The sequence below is a fragment of the Pempheris klunzingeri genome, chromosome 2, assembly GCF_042242105.1.
Source record: "Pempheris klunzingeri isolate RE-2024b chromosome 2, fPemKlu1.hap1, whole genome shotgun sequence".
Lineage (NCBI taxonomy): Eukaryota > Metazoa > Chordata > Actinopteri > Acropomatiformes > Pempheridae > Pempheris > Pempheris klunzingeri.
In genome coordinates this window covers 21198783-21220951 of record NC_092013.1, presented here as the reverse complement: position 1 = coordinate 21220951, position 22169 = coordinate 21198783, and the positions used below count along the sequence as shown (strand labels likewise).

Genomic DNA, 22169 nt, shown 5'->3' with positions numbered 1-22169 from the left:
CTCGTTTTTCTGTATAGGTTTGGTTAAGTCTGTATTCATGCCGCTGCCACTAGCTGCATGTTTCAACCATGCATCCATCAATTTTAGCAAACTAGTTCTACTTTCCCGTTGATTTCAATAGTTTTCATGCACTCTCAGTCTCAGCAGGTTGTGTTTAGATGTTCTAGCTGATTCGGGCAGTGGTGGAGAAAGTATTCAGATCATTTACTTAAGTAAAAGTACTCGTACCACGCTGTAAAAATACTCTGTTACAAGTACAAGTCCTCCACTGAATTCAGATTAAGAAAGTGTAACCAGGAAAATGCACTTTAAAGTATTAAAAAGTAAAATTACTCACTGCAGAAAACGTCTCCTGTGACTGTTCTACTGTTATATATGATTAGATTATTACTCATGCAGTAATGTTAAAGCAGGATTTACTGTTGTAGTTAGTTAGTCCAGGTGGAGCTGCTTTTGAACTGTTGTATCGACCTAAAGCTAATAGTCAGTCTCATCATGGGTTAATCTGCTGCTGGTTATTTTCTCCATTAATCGACTGATTGTTGGGTTTATGTAAATAGTGCATATAGTGGGAAATCCCAACACAGTTACCCAAGTGACACCTCCACACAAACAAATCTCAAAATTATTAAATTGAATTAAAATTATTGAAATAATTCAAAGGAAAAACAACATATCCTCACATTTCCAAAAAACATAAAATACTTTCATTTTCTTTTGGCTAATTTTCATATAGATTTACTTTTAATCAGTTGAGCTACCTAACAAGGTTTCTGAACCCCTTACACCTGCATAAGCACCCCTGGATGGGACCCACTGATCTATTTCACCCATGTGTATTTCCGGCGAAGACTTCATGGATCACCTGCCGCTACTGCTCACGCTCGGCACATCCACACCTGTGAGAACAATGACAAAAACCCCCCCCAAAAAAACAGGTTTTGATTCCAGCATGTGTGTCACTGACACTGGCTCCCGTCTAGAGCTCTGAAAAAGCCTTTTTCAGTCTCCCGGGAGGCACACGGGAGCTACAGGGGTCCCATTCAAATGCCACCTCGTACCTCACAGAGCTGCTGATGTCTTGCTCAAATTTGCCTGCGAGCATGAAGCAATATGTGGAAATCGCAACGTAGGATCAGTGTGCAAACGAGCCTCCTTAGAACTTCTTTGCCCAGTAAACACAATATAAATAATGAAGCGCATTATATGTCCGGAAAATATTCAAATAAACCCTCAGTGAGCAGGATTTATACACAGATCACATGAATTTACTCAATATTGGACCCATTACAGTGGAAGATGTTTGAGCACTCAATAGACACTTATAAAGGCATTTTAAATTGTAGTCTGTTATCTTCCTTCAGCAGACTCGGCCCCTCTGTGTCACACTCGCTAAGTGGCTTGTCAGCATTGTTTGCACTCAAACCAAATGAATATAAAGCTTGTTCATTGGTTTCAATAATGCTAACAAGCAATTTTTCTCAGGGCGGGCACAACAAAACAAAATAAGATTCTAAATGTCAACCAGCTCCCTCAAGTGATTTCACTCCGCAAATGCACAGCGTTAAATCTGTGGGCACACAACAGGCTCTTAGTGTAGATTTGGAATTAGTCACAGCAGTCACTTACAAGATCAAGAAAGAACCAGAATGGCCCATAAAAAGAAAAGGTTTTTACTAACGTCACCCACTTCATCCCAAAGGTGTTGGATTCAGGCCCACAACTACCACTAATAACATTTATTTATTGATGCTGTGCCTTTATGCTTTGAACTGGATTCCAGGTAGGGAGGAGACGGCTTTGAAACACTATTTTGACTTTCACACAGGGAAGCGAAACCCAAAGTACAACATATAATTTATAAATGTATATAGATATATAATTTAACAGCTGAGTGAATATGTTAACTATGAAAAATCTCAGTAATTCAGTGACCTTCTTTTTGCTTTCTAGCCAAAATATAATTTCATGGATGTGGGCAATCCCTCAGTCTGCCTCAAATGTCATCACATGCTGGAGCATTAAAGGGGGATTCCACCGAGTTTACACATGAACTCGCAAATAAAAAAAAGTTGTATAAAGTCACTAAATATGATCTGTAGCCTACTCCTCATCTCTGCTACCTGCTAGCCTGTACGACCAGAGGAATCCTGAATTGCCTTGTGGGTAATGTATGCGCCAGGTTTTGACGCTTGAGAAGGAAGTGTGGACTTTAAATAAATTTTTAAAAAAAAAAAAAGCCAATATCTCAGATTCTGCTGCGATGATTTTGACCCTTTTAATCAAAACTGCCTGCTGTGAGTCTGACAGTGCCATAAGAGTGCTACATCTTTGCAGAACCTTTTTTTTTTTAAAAAAGAAGTCAGAAAGTGGGAGTGACAGGGTGCAGACCAGACCAAAACTACACAAAACATACATGGACTTTGGGCTGTGAATGCGTCTTGGGAGTAAATTACTGTCGGCTAAACTTGTTCAGCAAAGTTGGATCCAGTTGAGGACTTTGAGGACCTTCAGACGGCGGCAGAGGTGTGATGTGACAGGGACGGTGTCGACAGATCGTGATGGATCACCACCGAACAGGATCATTATACTGCTGATCCGTCTCAGCCTCCCTTATCTGCCGCTTCCCCCCCTGATACCAGCCTGCTGGCGACACACCAATACAATACTAATCCCAATATCACTGACTCCAGTCCTCGTCTCACTTGCTCGGACAAGCCCCGCCGGAGAGCGCACCATCCGGCCCTGACGCGGACGCGCGCTCTGGAGGCGCGCGCGCACTGGGAGCTGATGGTGAGCCTCTCCTCCTCATAAGAAGCAGCAGACGGTCCGGATGCTCGGCACATCCCGGGCTGCACCGAGATCGGATTACACAGGTGCTGCTGCTGCTGCTGCTGCTGCTGCTGCTGCGCTTCGGTCCTGTCCGCCTGCAGCCTGCAGCCTGCTGTCCGCACCGCAAACAGGAGCAAAGGAGAGCAACAGCGGGGAGAAGAGCAAACAAAAGCGGGTAAGGAAATTATCTTCATACACTAATTGCCTTATTCCCAGTGGCAGTGCCTGGGCGGGTTATTAGCGCTTTTGTGGGCTTCGGCCACATTCCCAACGAAAACCTAAAAGCCTTTTGTGGTGTTTCTGTGGTGCTCAAATGAGTTTGCAGTGACTTTATGGCAATTAATAGTATTTTATACACCTTATTTAGTGTTACACATACAATAGGTGGTCTGTAGTTCTCAGTTCAGCTGCTAGAATCCTTATCTAAAGAACAGCTTTATTACAATTGTCCCGTGCAATGCTTTGTGCTGCACCTCTAGATTTCCATCTGCGAGGAAAAACGCATCAACCTCATGATGCCGCGAAACTTAATAACTTAACTTGACGCAAATGGGTTCGTCACCAGAGACAGAAAGGCAGTTAGACTCCAACAGACAATTCAGCAAGAATGAGTGTTTGCAAACAGCAAATTAGGCTCGGGTTCATACCGGAAAAACTCCAATCAGTTTAACTTTAGTGATTTCCTGCTGCCATGCTTCAAAATCTGATCACAAAGGGAACTTATTGGATGAGTGGTGAGGAGAATCAGAAATGATGACAGCGATTATCTCGTCTTGACAGCTCAGCGTTGCTCACTGCACACCAAAGACAGCGTGAAACTGTGTGTGTGTGTGTGTGTTTAGGAGAGAGATAAAAACGGGAGGGAGGGAGGAAGGGGGGGAGAGAAAGAGAGAGATTTAAGTTGGGAGTCACAGTGTGACACCATGCAATTAAAATTGGAACAGGCTGCAGAGGAGCAATGTTTGTGGACTCTCTTTCAAGAGTTAATGTTAATTAATAGCAGTTCAGTCAGCAGGGAAGCATCAGATATGATCAGAAGGAGCGTGGAGGGACCCCACAGTGAGTCGACCTCGGGCCCAAACCGAGCTCAGACTCACTAGTAAGTGAAATTCTTCTAATAAGTAGTTATATGAAAATGAAAAGATAACCCAAGGAGACGCTGACAATTCATTTAGTATTTTCACCAAAAAGTGGATCCACTTTGGAGTGAAACTGAGTGAAATGTCATCGTTCATATAAAGGATTCGGGATGAAAGCGTCACAAAAGGACCCAAAAACAACCTTTACAGAGTGACAATCTGTCTTCATTTTGTGCTCTCAGCTTCTTTTATCCTGATTCTGAGTTTCAGCCACATTGCTAAACATCCACCCAGTGTCCTCAACCGCTGCCAAGCGTGGACGCATCTGTTTGATCGAGGCTCTTTCAACACTGGCAGGCGGTCAAAGCTGCTCGCCTCCACCCAAGGAGAGAAACTTTGGGTTCATATAATGCGTTTACATGCTTCACTTGATCATCTCTAAACAGGAGCGTCCCCCCCCCACACACACACTCACACACTGACCGGTCCGAGTGTTCCCATGTGGAGCGTCCAGACACAGACCCAGCTGACTCCACTGGGTTTAGTGGTTGGTTTCAGAATTCAAAGCTGTGCTCTTTATTTTTTTTTGTGCGTTAGAAGGGATTCAGCTGTTGTCCTCATCTGCCACCGAGTGAAAGATGCCACTGACACTTTGTTCTAATTAAGACAGGATAAACCCTCCCTCCCTCCCTCCTTTCCTCCCTCCCTTCCTCCCTCCCTCTCTCTCTCCCACTTAGATTTCCTCTCTCCTTTCCCTCCCTCTCTGCTCCTGTCGCACATCTTTCTCCCTCTGCTCTCTCACCGCATTACGTCTTATTTTCTCCTTCCCTCTCAGTTTCTCCCCCTCCCTCTCCTCCCCCTCCTCCTCCTCCTCCTCCTCCTCCTCCTCCTCCTCCTCCCCTTTGTCTCTCTCATTCTCCCCCATCTCTGTGGGACGCCTCTTGCTGCGCTTCTGGTGCTGTTTGTGTCTCACAGCATTTTTGGAACATGCCTCTATGTGGGTGTCTGGAGGAGGTTTCCCCGCTGTGAGTGTGTATCTGTGTGCATGCACTGATTGTGACAGAGAGAAAGTCTCTGAGTGTGTGTGTGTGTGTGTGTGTGTGTGTGTGTGCGGGCCCCAGTGCACTAAAACTGGAGAGATAAGGGCCTCGTCGCAGGATGTCGCTGATGTTACCATGCATCAGTGACAATGTTCTGGTCTCGCCCCGCATCTGTTGTACCTGCAACCAAATTACCACTGAATCCTTCGGTGTGTCCCTGCTTTCTGTTCGACTCGTTGACAGATGGACCTTCCTTATGGCTCTCGTTTTTTGTTTTTTTTATCACCCTGTGTTGCTTTCAGGGGCCTTTGCCATCCAATACACACCTAAAAGCTGCAAAAAACAGCCTCCCAGTGGATTTGTGTGAATCCCACTGATGTTGTTTGCGAAGGATTTTGGGAGACAAAGCACTTTTATATTGCTGAAGCCGGTGGTATTGGCCCTTGAGGAAATGAAGTTTTATGGTGTTAACTGCAGCCCGGCTGAGGTGTTTATTACACAGAGGCATTAACTGGAGCCGTAATTTGCATGATTGTTATTGAGCTTGATATTTCTGATAATTTGGTGGCGCGAACCAGCCCGAGAAGAGAGATTTAAAAGTGAGTGCGTCAAATGTTTGCCCTTATTATTTCAAGACTGAGAGGAATGGCTCCGTTTGGAGCACAGCTGAACTGCATTTGCCACACAACAGACGTTTGTTTGTCTTTGCGACTATTATATTTAGTCAGGATTTTTTCCCCCTTCTTATTATCTGTCATGTCTGCTTAGAACTGTGCAGCTCAGTGAGCCGTGCAGCTGAAAGGAGATATGTGGCAGACACACACTCCCAAAGAGGACCTGTGAGCCTGCCTATAAGCAGTAACTCCTTGGAAAAACAGCCCTGCACATGATATAACATGTTAATTGCTTTACAGATGTTTGTAGGCAGATTTTGTTACCTGTTACAGACCCAGGCAGGCTGTTCCCCCTGTTGTTTACAGCCAACTGGCTCCTGGCTGTAGCTTCATGTTTAACACATATCTTCTCATCTGGCTCCCTAGCTGAAAGCCAATACGCGTATTTCCCCAAATTTGAACTATTCCTTTAAACCTCTCATCTCAGTATGTGGCCAGGAAAAGAAAAATGAAAAGCCTTGAAGGTGGCCTCTGCCTGACATGACAGCTCTGCTTCAGCAGCCTGTTTCTGGAGCCTTTGTTTGCTGGATCCTTATGGCCCCGCTGGTTGCTATGAGAGATAAAACAACAGGAGCAGATGGCTCCTGGAGGGTTGGTGTCACAGCAGGTGAAGCTAAAAGATGCACATGTACAGCAGTTTAATACCAGGGTCGCCTCCCCGCTCCGCTTCACCGCTTTTCCGCTCTCACCTTGCACAGAGCTGGGGCTACTCACTGTTAAGTATATTTTTATAACGACTTTGTCGCAGAAGAGGCGCCATGCTTAAGGGACTGACCGATTGATCACAGAGTGGAGAGAGGTCTCTGATCTCATCAGAGCTTAATCATCCAGCCCTCCAATAGAGCCCCCCTTTGCAATTTCTTGCAAGATTACCTATCACTTCATACTTATCACACTGCGCTCTGATTCATGTCTCCCTGGTGGCCGTCTCACACTGTATGCTGTGCTTATGAAAGCCTCTGGCGCGCGCACACACACACACACACACACACACACACACACACACACACATATATATATATTGTGTCTCCTACATAATGTAAACCAATTTTGGTCCACCTGTGCTGGCTTCCTAAAAATACAGAATTGATTCTGAGATTTCATTCTATTTTATATTGCGGTACTTTCTTTTTTTTTTTTCCTCCATCCATTGCAGAGCTCAGACATCCATAAACTCAACATTACAACCTCCAGATGTGAGGATCAGATCCAATATCCTGTCTGAGGTCAAAGTGAGATATAAAGTTGTCCAGGAAGTGTCCTGTCCCTTTCAAAGAACTAGATTTATTTGTTGCTTTTAACTGAATTCGCTTTGCACTGTAAATTTCCCCTGACATCGCAATTATTGGATGGGATAGTAGATGTATGGTACTTTTATTTTTTGGGAAACTACATTATCACCAACACTTCCATGTTGCTGCTGTTCTGTCACCTGAAAGGACCTTTGATTGGCTGTAAAATCACTGTATCATTGCTGCTGCTATGAAGTTGTGAATGAAATGCGCATCTAAGCCATTTCTGATTTGAAAAGCTGAAGCAAATAATCATTATGCACCTTGATTTATTGGCACCACCTCAAATTAATTCTTGATCATGCAATTAAACCTGTCATTAAGTTGAAGAATGGAGTTTAGTCCCTCCTCTTATATTTGGATAACCCCAATTTCAGAGTTCAAGCCATCAAGAATCTTTTGCAATTCATCTCATTTTGTTTTCAGTCTGTGGACTAATGGGAATGAAGTGAAGGGGACTCGCCTAATACTGTCTGACAGTCTATCATCTCTCACGGTGCGTCACATCCAGCCCTCAGCTTTCGCTATTGTAATAAACCCGTTTCCTTCAAGTCAACCGTTTACATCCGGGAAAAAAAAAGCTCTATATTCGTTTTCAGAGGGGAGAAATCTCCATCACATTATAAGAGGATCTAATGTAGATTGTTAAAGCCCTTGAAAACTTTGATTATTTTCCATGTCAGTCAATATTCACAACTAAATAAACAACATTTAAAGTTAAAGGAAAAACATCCTCAGTTATTATTTATTAAGAAAATAAAAAAAAAACCAGCTACATCTGCCTCTTCAGGGCTGTGTGGGCACCGTTTGATCACATTTGACTGACAACAACAAAGTCAACAAAGCCTAAAAACTCCAATTTCTTTCAGTTTTTCCGCACTGTTTCAGTCATTGCTCAAATGCTGCTGTTCAAATGCTGGATTATCTTATTTGGGAACGAAACCTCGTCAGTTCCAGGCCACTCGTTTGGCCTCCCATCGCCTCGGTAGCAGATGCTCGCCCTGCTGTGCCCTGCCTGCAACACACAGCCATGTATAATACAGGCTCTGGCAGGAGGTGGTGTTGTTCGCGGAGGTTGTTTATCACACACAAGAGACCGTGCTTAAAACCCGGAATGCCACCCAGAGTGCTCCATTATCGTCCCCATCCCGCGTCTCCTCAAAGGACCACCTGTTACCGGCACATGAAAGTCTGAGAGAGGAAAACAAGGCACTGCTGTGCTGAGATACTCGGTTCCCCTCCATCACAGCCTGCCTTCTCCTTCTCATGACGCGTCTATCCAGGCCGCAGATTTGATGGGGTTGACGCACGGTGCTTCTGTGGAGGCGTCACATCTTTCTTTTATACTTGGAACATTTATTTTTTTGAAGAGTCGTTTTGTTGTTGCTTAGCTTCTGCTGTTACTTTCATCCTCAGTTGATCCTGCGTTGTCTCTTTTCCTGCAAACATTGTTTAGTGTTAATCCAAAATAAAATCAAGCAGGTGCAGACAAGACGAGAAAAGATCCCAAATCTTGATGAACTTAAAGGACTATTTCAACCAGAAATGCATTGATAGTGTGTTTTTTTTAGTAATATTTCGTAAATATGCTTATTCGATTTCTTACTGAGAATTAGATGAGAAGATCAATACACGCTTACATCCATACAGTGAATATGAAGCTGGAGCTAGTAAGTTTAGCTTGGCGCATAAACAGGAAGAGGAAACAGTCAGCCTGGCTCTGCCCAAAGGTAACAAAAACCAACAACTCTAAAAGTCACCGATTAGCATATTTCATTTTGTTTGGTTAATTTCTACAAAACCACAGTATAAAAATGACATATTGTGCTTTTATAGAGGGTAATACACGGGACTATATCTTGGTCAGGGCCAGGTTATGCTATCACAATTGCTCATTGTACACATTTCCAGACAGTCTCTCCTGGAGGGTATTTACAGTGATGCACTCGGTTGCACACACAAAAAAAGTGACAGAGGTGGTTGTGCGACGTATGAAGGTCGAACCCAACACGCTCTCTCACCTCCGCGCAGCCGGCCAATCGTTGCATGAAGAGGGTGTCAGTGTCGGATTGCTGGTTTCTGAAGTTTACAGAAATGGTTGGACCCAGCCCCCTCCCCCCCAATTCTGCTGTGTGTAGGGGAGGCTGTTTGTGTAGCTGCTAAGCCATCTGATCAACAAGTCTGGAATCTCAGCGTGAAACGACACCTTGAGATATAATGTGTTAATTATGGAGCTGGAGAGGTGCTGGTAGGTGGATTTTGTTTGGACAGAGCCGGGCTAGCTAGTCGTAACCAGCTGCTCGCTGCAGAGTCCTACTGAGAGCGATATCAGTCTTCACATCTTAAGCAAGCAAATTAGCACATTTCCAAAAATGTCAAACTATTTCCTAATGCGATATGATCCCTTACGAAATCCTCTATCCCCACCCCACAGTCCAGTTTGGATGCTTTATTTGCTTTTCTTACTAAATTTTGGCCACACAGGGGCCGACAGTAGCTGCGCCTCACGTGTCAAACAGACCGAGTGTAATCTTGGACAAACACTTAGTGCGTCACACGGCTGATTGCCCTCCCCCCTGACACTCGGAGGGCCCGTTTGGAGATAAAGGTCTCACCTCAGCAACCAGCCTCACACTTGTTTTTGTAAACTGCGCAGCTGGTCGAACTCCCAGAGGCCAACCGACGCAGTCTGCCTCCAAATCCCCCAGGGTGGTGCCTGCACTCGCACTGCAAATTTCCCCTGACATTGCCAGCATCCTCTCCACCCCACACACACACACACACACACACACAAAACCTGCCGCCTCTGTCCTGTTTTTAGAAACAACTAAATAACCCACTGTAAACCCAAGGGTGTGTGTTTTAAACGAAATGTGTGTCAGTGTGATGAAAGACCAGAGACCTTATCAACCCCCCTAACGCCACCTCTTCAACACGCACCCACACCCACACACATACCCCATTACCAGCAGCTCAATACTTCTCCCTCATTGATTTCCTGTATGCCCTGCACCACCGTTTGTCTTTTAACACAAAGGAGTCGCCTGCCACGGCACCGTAATGGTGTTTGTGTCGACGGATTGTCTCAGTGTTTTAAAGTGGACGACAAAACAAACCCTATTGTATTTAGGAGCCACACCGTGACCTGTCATCTCACATGACATGACAGTTTTTAAGATCAGAAGAGCTGGTGCTCTCTTATCTAGTGTGTGGTGTTGTGGATAAAAATGGCAGAGGGCTGAGCTGCGTGACAATTGGATATTTTCTGACTTTGAGATTGTCGGGAGGTGAAGCTATAGTGCAAGTCTGTCAAAATTAAACCTCAGCCAGTGCAACTCTTTTTTTCTTTTTTTTTTAAAGTAAGCCATGCTTTATTCATCTCTCTGAATTATTTCAGCTGTCATGGGTGACGGGGTCAGGGTCTGGGTGATGTCTAAGGTTAGGTCAGATTTTCTTATAAGCCTCCCATTACGCAGTCATGTGACTTTAGATATAATAGTAGAGCCATCTTCTAAGAATATTCCTCAACAACTACAATGGACTGTATTTAAGGAACCAGAAACAACCTCAGGCAAATGAGATCTCAAATATAGAGTTATAATGGAATAGTATTGTATCGATACGGTCATTGTGATTTGAGTTTTTTATCGGATATGTTTGCATGTTTTCATTTTTCTCTTACTATATCTCCCTTTTGAGCAAACAAAGTTCTACCACTGATCAGCCAGGGTTAGATTTTTACTGTATTCTATATAAATTATTTCCAAATTCAAAAGATTTGAAGCAAATAATTTTTTTTTTTGTTTTATTCATTGAATTAGACACCAATATAAGGATTTTATACATAATGTTGCATACAGTTATATATTGTAGACATAAATGTATTTATATTTACAGTTATAGCCATATTTGAAGTAAATATTCTCTCTTTATGCCTTATACTAAAGGTTAATTGCTCAAAATACGTGTACAACAAAATGTCATTATGAATACGAATAAACCGACATTAAGTAATTTAAATTGATAGCAGCTTAGATGGGAATAAAATTGGTATAAAAAGAAAAAGGCTCTCCTCCAGTGCTTTGTTTTTGATAGACTCAACATCATAATTTGTTTCACGTTTGGACAAGGTGCTGGGCCGTTAATGCAGACACACAGAACCTCATATTTCAGTTCAGTCACACCTCACAGATATGTTGACTTTTGTAATGAAAGGTAGGGCTGGAGGGCTCTCGAGACCACTGAATAGGCAGTGATGAAGGATGTGCGCAGTGCAGTATCTAATATAGAGCAAGGCATGACGGTAGAGGAATGAAGGCTGGGAAGTCATTTTCTAAAAAGAAGCCGTGTCTGTCCATCTCTTTATCGCCTCTCCAAAGCCCACCAGGCCCAGGTGAATGGGCCCGCTCCACAGGCTGAAAGTGATGTAGTTTGAATTTGGAGGAGGGATGCTGGGAGAATGAATACAGCAGTATTTAACACAACAGTGGACACGGCGCAAAACTTGGACGTATGCGGTTTCAGATAGGAGCTCCTGCCTTAAATGGGTGAAAGTTAGCTAAGAGGTGCATTTTTGAGGGACGTTACACTCAAAACTCTTGAAACTTTTCTGTCTTTGCTGTCAGTATGGAGGTAAAAACCTACAGATTTTCTGCTGACAAAAGACTACACACATACTTAATATGGAACATCTCCAGCCATGCTTGTTGCTCTGTAAAGCTGTACTGAGATACTGAATGCAGTACTGCAAGTGTGTGTGCTGTATTGAGATATAGTTTCTCCTCCCAGCAGGTGGCACTGTGCTGTATAGACAATGGCTGTCTCCTGGAGTCTTCTCCTGGCATTCCTGTCTGCCACCCTGGTGCTGTCACAGAGCGCTGAGCCCGGAGCCCCCCAGGGCAAGAGGAGACAGGCACAGACCTCGGCAGGTGGCAGCAACACCCTACAGCACCCTCTGCAAGGTCTACAGGGCCACCGCTACAGCAGGGACCGCGGAGGGCACGGGGGCCAGGGTGCCCGTGCTGCCAAAGGTGGAGCCAGGCTGCTCTCCCACAGGCCCCTGCACCCCCTGGCCAGGCCTGAGGATGATGGGACAGGCCTGGAGAATTTGAGCCCTGTGAGACTGGAGATGGGCCCGGGCAGAGACAGAGTTCGAATGAGTGCGAAGAGTCCATCCCAGGCCCGAGAAAACGACCTCCTGGGGACACGAAAAGGGAGGGGGCACGGGAATGGGAATGGGAATGGGCACGGGCACGGACACCATTTTGAGCACAGGAGACAAGGGAGTCGGCGTGACAAAGGACGGCATGGGAAAGGTGAGTCATCAGATCTAGACATACACAACATGGGTCCTCTTTTTAACAAATCATCCACAACTGCAGTGCTGTACAGTTATGATTGGAACTAGTTTCTACAGAAGGAATTATCCTTCTGAATACTGTTGACAGCAGCGTTTGTGGATTATCCTGAACAGCTGAGACCGAAACGTCAGACTGGAAGTTCATACTTGACTTTTGGAAACTGCAGCTTCACCGAGATCCATTTAGCTTTGGATCACATCACAGTGTTTGTTTGCCCAGTTGTTACGAGATCTTACCTGTTCAAATTTCCATTTTCATGTTGTAACCAGACCAAGCCCTTCGGCTGATTGGCTGAGGAAGATCATTTAGTACAATCAAAAGCTCCAGATCAGCTACTAAATGGACCTTTTTAAGGAGAAAAATATGCTTTTGTAGTTAGGATGCACTTAGCCTTCAACTCATGTTCGCAGAGCATTTAGGGATAACAGATCTTAAACTTGACATAATTTACTGGCTGAATATAATCTTCCCACTTCATTAACTCTGTGGTTTAATTACATTTGATTTTTATGGATTAATGAAAGCAAACTGGTTCACTGTTTGTTAAAAAATGCTAAATTTGGCAAAACATTTTCCCTTTCTGTCCATCATGCCTGTCCAGGGTTCCTTCCTGAGCCTGAGCTGAGCTCTGCGTTTAAGGACAGAGATCTATTTGAGGATCCACCCTCCTCCTCCTCCTCCTCCTCCTCCTCCTCCTCCGCTGCCTCCCCCTCCCTTAGCATGACCCCGCCCAGTGAATCCCCCTCCCCCATCGCCGCCGTCTTTGGCTCCGGCTCCTCCATGGTTACCACGGTGATGAACGAGCATCCCCCAACACTGCCCCCGGCCTCCACCAAACCCCAGGTAACCCCAAGGAAACCCAAGTACTTATTAAAGGCTGTGTCTGTTGTGCCTCAGTGTGATGCCAGTGTGCGGGGGAAGCAGAGCGAAAATGGGCCCCATTACTGCCGTTATGCTGCCGCAAACCTCATAGCTCATCTTGGAAATGACACTCTCTACAGTGTAGACCTCAGAGTGCTGCCTGTGAAAAATGTCCTCCAGCAGGCCAAACTCCACTGGCTCTTGGTCACAGCGTGTATGATAAATATGACCGTGCTCTGTATAATAGAACTACGCCTCCGGGATCAGAATCACACAGTTCAGAGTCGCAGAGCGCGTTTTCTATAACTACCTTCCCGTTCCTATATTAGAAACCATGGCAGGACAAAATGTGTGTGTGAACACGGGAAGTCTTTTTCGGGTTCGACTGGTGGCACATGCACTGCAGAATCCGCAGGAGTGCGTGGGGCGCCACTCGCCACCTGTCACATTCACCCAGCATGACACTCCAACAGTATTTATAAGGAGAAAAACAAATCGCGCATGTTTTCCCAAGCCTCCCTCAGTCTTGGAGCCGTTACAAACGAAGCTCTTTAAGACAAGATGGTACCTGATGTCAATAGATATTGAGCAAGTGCCCACTTCACCACAGCTTTTACATTTGTCGCAGCCGCTGTTACAGACACCCAACAGCTTGTGGGCCATTCGTGGGAAATATCAGCGGTAGTTACAGGATCAGCAACGCTCTGATTGTCAGTTGTTTTGTTGAGGATCGCTGTTCAAGATAACACAGGAAAAATATTGCTGGAAAAAATAAAAAAATAATTGCATGGATTATATTTAAAGTAGATAATAGATATGACTGAGCATTTTACCTTGAGAAAGCTAAAATTGAATCACTGGACTGGAGTTTTGACTACAGAAGTTCTTAAAGGATTCTTCAGGCGAGACATTACAGGCAAAAACAATGTTTTTTTTAATGCATTGGTCAAATTTGAGATTATTTTCCTTTCAAAATACACTTCCAGACTGGAAAGAAAATGTCCAAAGTACACATGTAGGTGTTTATTTTATTATACTTTGTGTATTTGTGTCTGTAGATTTGTCCTAAATTCAGAAGGTTCGATCTTCTGGAGGATTTTACAGAGGAATTTGTTCATATGTCATTCATAGCTTTATTTATGTAACATTTTATTCTTATAAAGGTGGTGAACTAGTTTGTTGACAGCATTTTCTGATTTATAAAGTGACTAAAAAAGATATCCAGTTCCCTCTGTAAAAACCTTTAAAACCTCTAATGTGCGTCAAAGTGAAACAAGAATTTTGAACCTGGCTTTGTCCAATGTTCAGATTTCTCTTTTGCACATGTATGCAAATTAGCCTCTATTTGATTAGATATTGTTTCATTTGCATAAAATTTCAACTTGAAAAAATAATTGTCTTCAATCAAAACTGCAGTCCAGTTATCTGGAATAATTTTTTTAGACATCGCTCTCCATGGTTGAGGTGAACTTAACCAGAAATACTGGATGTTTTTATTTTCATTTTATGTGACAGGAATAATTAATACATTATAGGGTCGGGGGAAAAAAAAAGACTCATCATACAGCCAGTAGTGATGAAGAAAGAAATATGTTCACTTGCTTCATCCTCATGTTCAGCAAGTTTTGTTGGTTTATAGTTTTGCTGATTCCTCACAAATCTTGCTTCAGATCTGTTATCAGACACATTAGGGGCCCTCCATGGTTGTCGAGTACCACTAATCTGAGAAGTGATACCAATCGAGAAGTCCTCCATTTTAAATGACCACCTACATAGTTTGTCATTGCCGTCCTAAACAACCATCATGAGTGTGCAGATTGTTTTTCAATACGTTCCATGTTACAAAAAAAGATTCATTCATTGATGCGACTCTTCTACGGTTAAAGTTTTAACTTTAAGTAGCTTAACCTGCTTTGTTTGGGGATAGGGAATCATGGCTGAAAGAATCCACCGTTGATCGTTGGTAGAAGTCAGGATGTAAACCACCATCTATGGTGTCAAAGTCAAACACACGTTTTTCTGTCCTATAACAATGGCACATTGATTCCACCAGTGATTTTCAGTGACAACAACCGTTATTTGCAAGAGGCTGCTTGTTAGGAAAATGAAAACATAGTTGTAGTCATTTTAGCTGATTAACCAAACAGCCAGTGCTGTCATTTTACCTTTGAGGTCAGTCTCAATTAACGAAAAAATACACATTTCTTACAAGAGCGATACGTGCTTTGAATTCAGATTTCCAGCACCTGGTCGAGGTTTTGAAATAAGTCCCGGTGAATCTGCGTGACTTCTCTGTCTCTTTATTTGCTGTCTGTAGATCGGGGTCTCAGTCTGCTTGGTATTCTGTATATAAGATGTCTGATTGCCCTGGAGTCTGTGCATGACTTTGCTATGAGAGCAGTCAAATATTATTGGACCACCTGAGCTTTTCCTGAGCTGCTTCAGTGGCACGAGCGTGCAGCGGGGCTTCTTAATTAATGTTCGATCTTCTGTTGATGGCTTAATGAGCAGCCGGGCAGGAGTAGGTAGCCCCCTGCAATTATTATAATTGATATTTCCATATAGGCTTATTTCCTGAGGGTGAAAGGAAACAAGTATGGATTTGTTTCCATGAAGAGGTACCAAGTATTTTGCAAGAGATATGTCAAAGTCCCGCTCACTTAATTATACTGTCTAACATTTCTATGTTGTTTCCCCTGTGTGAGGAAAGTGATAGCGGTTATGCTTTTTTCTTATGGCTTTTATTGCAGAAGGTTATGGCCAAGCAATCCACCAAGGAGTGGGTTTTTACAGCAATGCCATGAAACACTCATCTGAATGACAATATTTTACTCAGGTGAAATATGTGAATTTATGACACTCATGCCTTCATATGAATTTATAAATCAGTCCAAAGGTGTTCAAGATAACACACGATAGAACTTTATTTATCCTGAAGGAACGTGTTGAGCAGAAATTTAAACCGTTCATTATCTTTTTACTTTTCCATCCCCACTTTTGATATAAAAACAAATAAAATAATAATAAAACCTCATAATAAGTGCAAGTGTGACTGCTACAAAATGAAACTGAGTCATATGCTTCAGTGCCGGTAAAGATTTGGAGTAGGCAGATAACTTAAAGTCGTTGCCGTCACTCTGCTCTACGTTCTTTATGACTGAAGTCTAAAGCTTCACAAACCAGCCTCAGACTGCAATGTTCAATATGCCCCTCAGTATGAAGGTGTCAGAAAGAAATAACAGTGTCCTGATGATTTAGCTCTTCTTAGCACCTTATTACTACTATTAGTCCTGAGGGTAGTGCAAGAGCACAGACCATGGTCACTGTAAAAGGGTTCATCCCCTTGGGAGCATGAATGCACTCAGCATTTTTTTGGCAATCTGACTTTTTGGATGATGTGATATCTAATGTGGTATGTTAACATTTTTCCCAATGGTGTAGGCGAGAGGAAAGGTTAAGGAGTTTCCAAAATGGAGGGTATCTAGGAAACAAAAATGTCTTCATTAGCTATAGATAGAAAAAGGCATTGATTTTTCTTTTGTTTGCATTGTTTGGCTCGTGACAAAAGAACAGACTTTAGCATCAGAGACAGCGGTATGAATCCCACATCCTACCAACGGCCAACGCTGCTTTCCTTCACCCATGACAGAGATCTTTCATTAACCTTACTCGAGTACTTTCAGTTGCCCCAACTTGACCAAATAAGCAAAAAAACTGTATGAGCTTTTGTTACAGTCACACGGGTCGTTTTGGATGGCAAACGGGCTTTTTGTGGCTCAGGTCTGAAGACTGGTGGGTCTGAGAAGTATGAGACTGGCAACCAGGATAAAACTAGGATTAGTAACACGCCTACAATGGCAGCACAAACAATACTGCTATGCTGAAATAAATAAGGCAAAAGTACTCTCAGGCCACCCTCAACGACCCACTTTTGAAAGTAAGTAGCAAAGTAAAGTAAAGAAAGCCTGTGGTTGTGTGTAATGAACTATATGTTTCAATCTATATGACTATATATGGTACTGAATATGTTTTACCAATACAAATGCTGTCATACATTTGTATGCCGGACTGTGGGCAGTCATGCTCTCTTTTACCAATCGATTGGCTTTTAAAGCTCTGCTGCCGTCTCCGTTGTCTCTGTGAGGGCATTTTATGAATCAATGAGACATTACCGCTGCCTGATGTGTTTCATTAAGAACACCCCGACTGTGTTTTACCTGCGATACTGAAAGAACGCACGGTCAACAAATCAAAGCGGAGTCATCTACCGCCTCTCTGATGTAACAACAGTAACTGAGCATTCATCTGAGGAGACACAATTGATCTCTCCAATGTATTCTCTGCAGTCGCTCATATGCTGGATTGCGTCTAATTTAGGATTAGTTTTTAATACATTTCTTCATATTCTGATCACAATTGTGTTTGAATACATAAATAAAGGAGAAATCACAAATATTACCAGGGAGGGAGAATTTACACAGCATGCTGAAAGGAGCTGAAGATGGGATTAGCTGTTTGCAGATCTGCATATCAGCATGTTTGAGCCGTCCTGTGTGGATTTCTTGCACCGAAAATGAGTTAAGCCACTGGTAGTAGTTATAAAATGTTATCTCAAATTACATTTCCTTTTTCAGAGGTCTGGCAGAGGAAAAGGACAAGGAGAGGTGATGCCAACGCTGGACATGGCGCTCTTTGATTGGACAGACTATGAGGACATGAAACCTGTGGATACCTGGCCGTCCTCCCAGAAGAAAGGTTTGTAATTAGCTGTGATCGTGAACGTGTGTGTGTGTCAGGCTGTGATGTGAAAACAGTTTTGGTGGAAATGATCCCTATCGGATTCAAGTCATTTTTATATCAGATAATTATCATTTTAAGTAAAATAACATGACTAAAAGTCCACAGCCATGCTAGGTGCAGGTATGTCGGAGGCACAGTGGTGCTTTGAGCTAAATGCTCATCATCAACATGCTAACAGACCCACAATGACAATGTATGGTTGTGTTTAGCAGATGTAATCTTTGACATGTTCACCATCTTAGTTTAGCATGTTCGTATGCTCAAGTGCAGCTTTGGTGTTTAGTTTTGCAGCTGTCCGGTCATAAAACAAAATACTGGACACATTAGACCTGACGATGGCACCAAATGAAACATCAGGGGATCAAAGTTCGCAACGAGTCATTCTTGTGGGTGAAAAAAAACGTATGGCGGTTCTAGATGAAAAGTCAGGTGATCATTAGGATTCATCTTGGTCTGGGCACGAGGAACGTCTGTTCTTATTCTTGCTGGTAGCGCTGGAAGATTGATGAGATTCATCCTGAAGGGACCTTAAATATCTTTATTGGATTACGTGGCAATCCATCCAACAGTTGGTGAGATATTTCAGTCTGGACCAAAGGGGCGACCAACAGAACATTATTGATACGTCATATACACCAAACACAGACACTGAATATCTAAACTACTTTAAGTGCAGCTGTGAGTATTTAAACTCATTAGGCTTTGTAGTTGCAACGTAATGTCACTTTTCTATGAAGCTAAATACCCAGTTACCCCTGAACTGTCCAAAAAACAGGATGACCAGCATGACTTTTCGGTTAGGAAACATATCGATCTCATTGCTCCCTACCATGTATTAAACATTAGATATGTTTTACTTTCTAACCAGTACCTAACCTGAGCTGAGATTTTCTCTGTGGCCTTGTGCAAATGGCTTCACCAGAAAACATATCAATCGATATTGGCTGGTTGAGGCTGCGAACTGATCAGATGCCGTAAACATCGAACTGTTTATTTCTTTTTCCTGCAGACAAGAAGCGAAGTAAGAACCTCAGCAGTGGAAACGTGACCGTAGATGCTGACGCCATCGAGCCATGTGACCACCACTTGGACTGTCTCCTAGGTCAGTCTGCACCATACATGTCCCTCCAAAATACAATATAATACAATACAATATTTTTCTTACAAAGAACAGCTACTTAATAGCAACAACAACTTTAGTTTTCCCTCAGTTGTCATACTTGACACTTAATTGTAACATTGTATATTGTCTTTAGGTTTGGCCTTGAACATGTAGTTTCAAACCAATCAAAACTGTTCTTACTTCGTCATCTTGGATACACGCTCATCACTCACGTTTTTCGGAGCCTTTAAAATGACAGGGAACGTGTGATTTCTTGTTGGAATCATACAATCTTATACAACTTTGAATCGTTTTGTTTTTCAGTGTTTCATTTGAATGATCTACACGGAGATATCAAAGAGGCACTGACTTTGGTTGTTGAATGTAATGTGCTTGTTCTGTTAAAGGCTCTTGTTGTGACCTGAGACAACACGAGTGCAAACCTCAGAACAGAGGCCTCAACAACAAATGCTACGATGACTGCATGTGTGAGGAAGGTGAGTGAGGAGGTCAAACCGTACTATGGTGTGGTGTATCGCAATTTTTAACAGCGGACTATCAGAAGGCTGAATGGATCACCGCTTAAAGGAATAGTTTGACATTTTGGGAAATAGGCTTATTCGCTCTCTGGCGGAGAGCGACAGAGATGTGGAGAATGATGTCACTCTCGTATCTGTCCGCTACATATGAAGCAAGTTACCGGTCATAGCAGTTGCCAGGCAACCATAGACTGTAAAAAAGAAGTGGACGTAGCATCCGGCTATGAAAAGTGAAGTCAATGTGGGAATGCCTTAAACTTGCATTCTTTCTCTGCTGGCTCCAAAAAGAAGTCTGATTGTGTGGAAGTCTATGAGAAAATGACCCTACTTCTCAATTTATTTATTACCTCAGGAACCATTTTCCGAATAGATTAATGGTTTGAGTCACTAGTTTTAGCTCTTCCACATCACAGAATGAAGCTCATTTAGTAAATTATGGTCCCATTTAGAATAAGATAGACGATAAAGCAGGCTATGCTCTAGGGCAGGACTACCGTGTGACTAACCAATCAGAGGTCAGTCTTGCCTAAACATATCCGTACTAATCAGACATGAGGGTCTTTACAGACTGAACATCACTTTTAGTTCCAAAACAAAGATTACGACGGCCAAAATGTCAAACTTGAGGCTACAAACCAAACCAACAGGTGACCTCACTGTGTCTTTGTCCACTTCTTCTTGTACAGTCTAGGCAGTTAACCAGCGACTCCAAGAAGTTACTAGTCCCCATTTAATGTGTGAATTAGCCAGCTTTAGAGGTGCTGCTAGGTGGATTTTATTACCTTTAGACAGAGCCAGGCTAGCTGCTTCCCCCTGTTTCCAGTCTTTATGCTAAACTAAGCTCCCGATTCCAAATAACCGTACAGACGTGAGAGTCTTCTCAATCTTATCATTTCACTCTCACACAGTGACGATAGGATATATTCCCATAATAATCCCAAAATATCAAACTTTTGCTTTAAATATCAAACTTTTGCTTTAAACCAATACGCCACTTGGTGGCACTTTTAGCATCTATTTAATAGTCTACAGCAGCAGGTTGTCTTTTCATGTCAATTTCACCAAGTCTCATTGTTTATAATTAAGTTTTTAAGATTCACTGATGTGAGATTTATAGGGGTCCAAAATTAGTGACATGGTGGTAAATACTAAATGTCCAAGTCTTGATAAATTTGTTTGATTATTTTGAGCTTAGAAATGGTCATTTGATTTGATTTGATTTGATTTGATTTGATTTGATTGTCTATGTGCTCCAGGGTCAGTTTTCATTAAAATGTAAAAAGGGGTCAAAAACTTCAGATGGGTTTTGTGTTACATGATTTCTTTCATAATGCTGATTTTTCCATTGTTAGCCTCGACAGCACTGCAGATGTCACTGTTCATGTGATTCTATTATAAAACTGTCGCTCTCGTGCATGTAAAGACTTGCATTCCATCTAATTTATTCACTACACATCCTATCGTCTATTCCTGATCTTTCAGGGTTTCGCTGTTACGCTAAATTCCACCGGAAGCGGCGTGTGACCAGGAGGAGGGGTCGTTGCGTGGTACCAGAGTCAGTCAGCAGTGACCAAGGAGGCTTTATCACTATCTGAGGAAGAGGAGGCAGAGGGCAAGATGGAGTAGCTGGAAGGAGGAGGAACAGGAAAGATGATCCCATTACAGAGTAGACAGTTCAGCCAAGACATCACATGACACTGCTAACAGACCAAGTGCTTAAAGGTGACGGCTTGCTGGTTTTTCACATTGATCCCACAATGCACATGTGGTCAGGTAAAGCGAAATAACAGGTGACTTAACTGGATATCTTGTTTGAATGTTGCATTGTGGGATAAGCCACACCTTCTAATCTGGCACATCGCCATCTTAAAGCACTCTTTTGGTTCAGTTAAAATCCATTCATCAGTCTTAATTCAGTTTTGGTCACTCCAGCATCACAACACAAGCGTATGTACATGTTTTTAAAAGAAAATATAAAGAGGGGCTTTTCAAAACAAACACAGTCCACAATGACCATTTATTTTAGAAAAATATGTTCTTTATTTCTTTCAGTAAATTTGTATGAAAGATTCACTTGGCTGGCGTCACGTCGCCGAGCGAAATCTGTTAACATCTCATGGTTTGTGTGTTAATATTCATCACAACTATGGCTCCTGTTGGTTTTGGAAAACCTTCTTTCAAAAGTTTTTCCTGCATCTAACTGTCTGTCCTATTGTTCTGAGTCAAATGATGTTTTCAAATAAGTTTTAGTGTCGAAGTAATGTACTTTGAGTCGCAGATCGGGGGTTTTTACTGCTTCAAGATCAGTCAAGTAAGCCGTCACTCACAGAAACTATACCAGAATTACTTCGATACGATTCCTGTGTGAGTTCTCTGCTACATTTTGCTTCTAAAAATTATTTGTAGATGCTATTTGAACCCAGTCTCCTGTTCTGTATTGTAAATATGAATGTGTTTGAATTGCCAACAACGTTTTGTCAAACTGACACCACTTCTCTTCAAATGTACTTAACGGTAGAAAGATAAACAAAATGCTCGTTTGATCGTCCTTTTACATGTCTTAATGTATGTTTTATTTATACTGTACTTA

The 22169-nt window shown here is 42.6% G+C and overlaps 1 protein-coding gene across 2 annotated transcripts; it reads left to right on the top strand.

Annotated features, from left to right (window-relative positions):
• Positions 1 to 2895: 2895 nt before the first annotated feature.
• Positions 2896 to 22169, top strand: draxina (dorsal inhibitory axon guidance protein a). 2 transcript variants are annotated; one of them, XM_070847731.1, is made up of 7 exons: positions 2896 to 3007; positions 11709 to 12232; positions 12879 to 13120; positions 17773 to 17893; positions 18948 to 19040; positions 19448 to 19537; positions 21062 to 22169. In XM_070847731.1, exons 2-7 carry the CDS (start codon positions 11731 to 11733, stop codon positions 21172 to 21174), a joined length of 1161 nt encoding a protein of 386 aa, XP_070703832.1. In that variant the 5' UTR covers positions 2896 to 3007; positions 11709 to 11730; the 3' UTR covers positions 21175 to 22169. The 2 variants fall into 2 exon arrangements, with proteins under 2 accessions (XP_070703832.1, XP_070703823.1); XM_070847722.1 differs by having other exon boundaries at positions 11706 to 12232.

Excerpts from the sequence above, each read along its gene's own strand:
- draxina (XM_070847731.1), top strand. The coding sequence starts at position 11,731 with ATGGCTGTCTCCTGGAGTCTTCTCCTGGCATTCCTGTCTGCCACCCTG. Across the intron at positions 13,121-17,772 it reads CGGCCTCCACCAAACCCCAG|AGGTCTGGCAGAGGAAAAGG; the intron begins GTAACCCCAAGG and ends TTCCTTTTTCAG. Across the intron at positions 17,894-18,947 it reads GCCGTCCTCCCAGAAGAAAG|ACAAGAAGCGAAGTAAGAAC; the intron begins GTTTGTAATTAG and ends TTTTTCCTGCAG.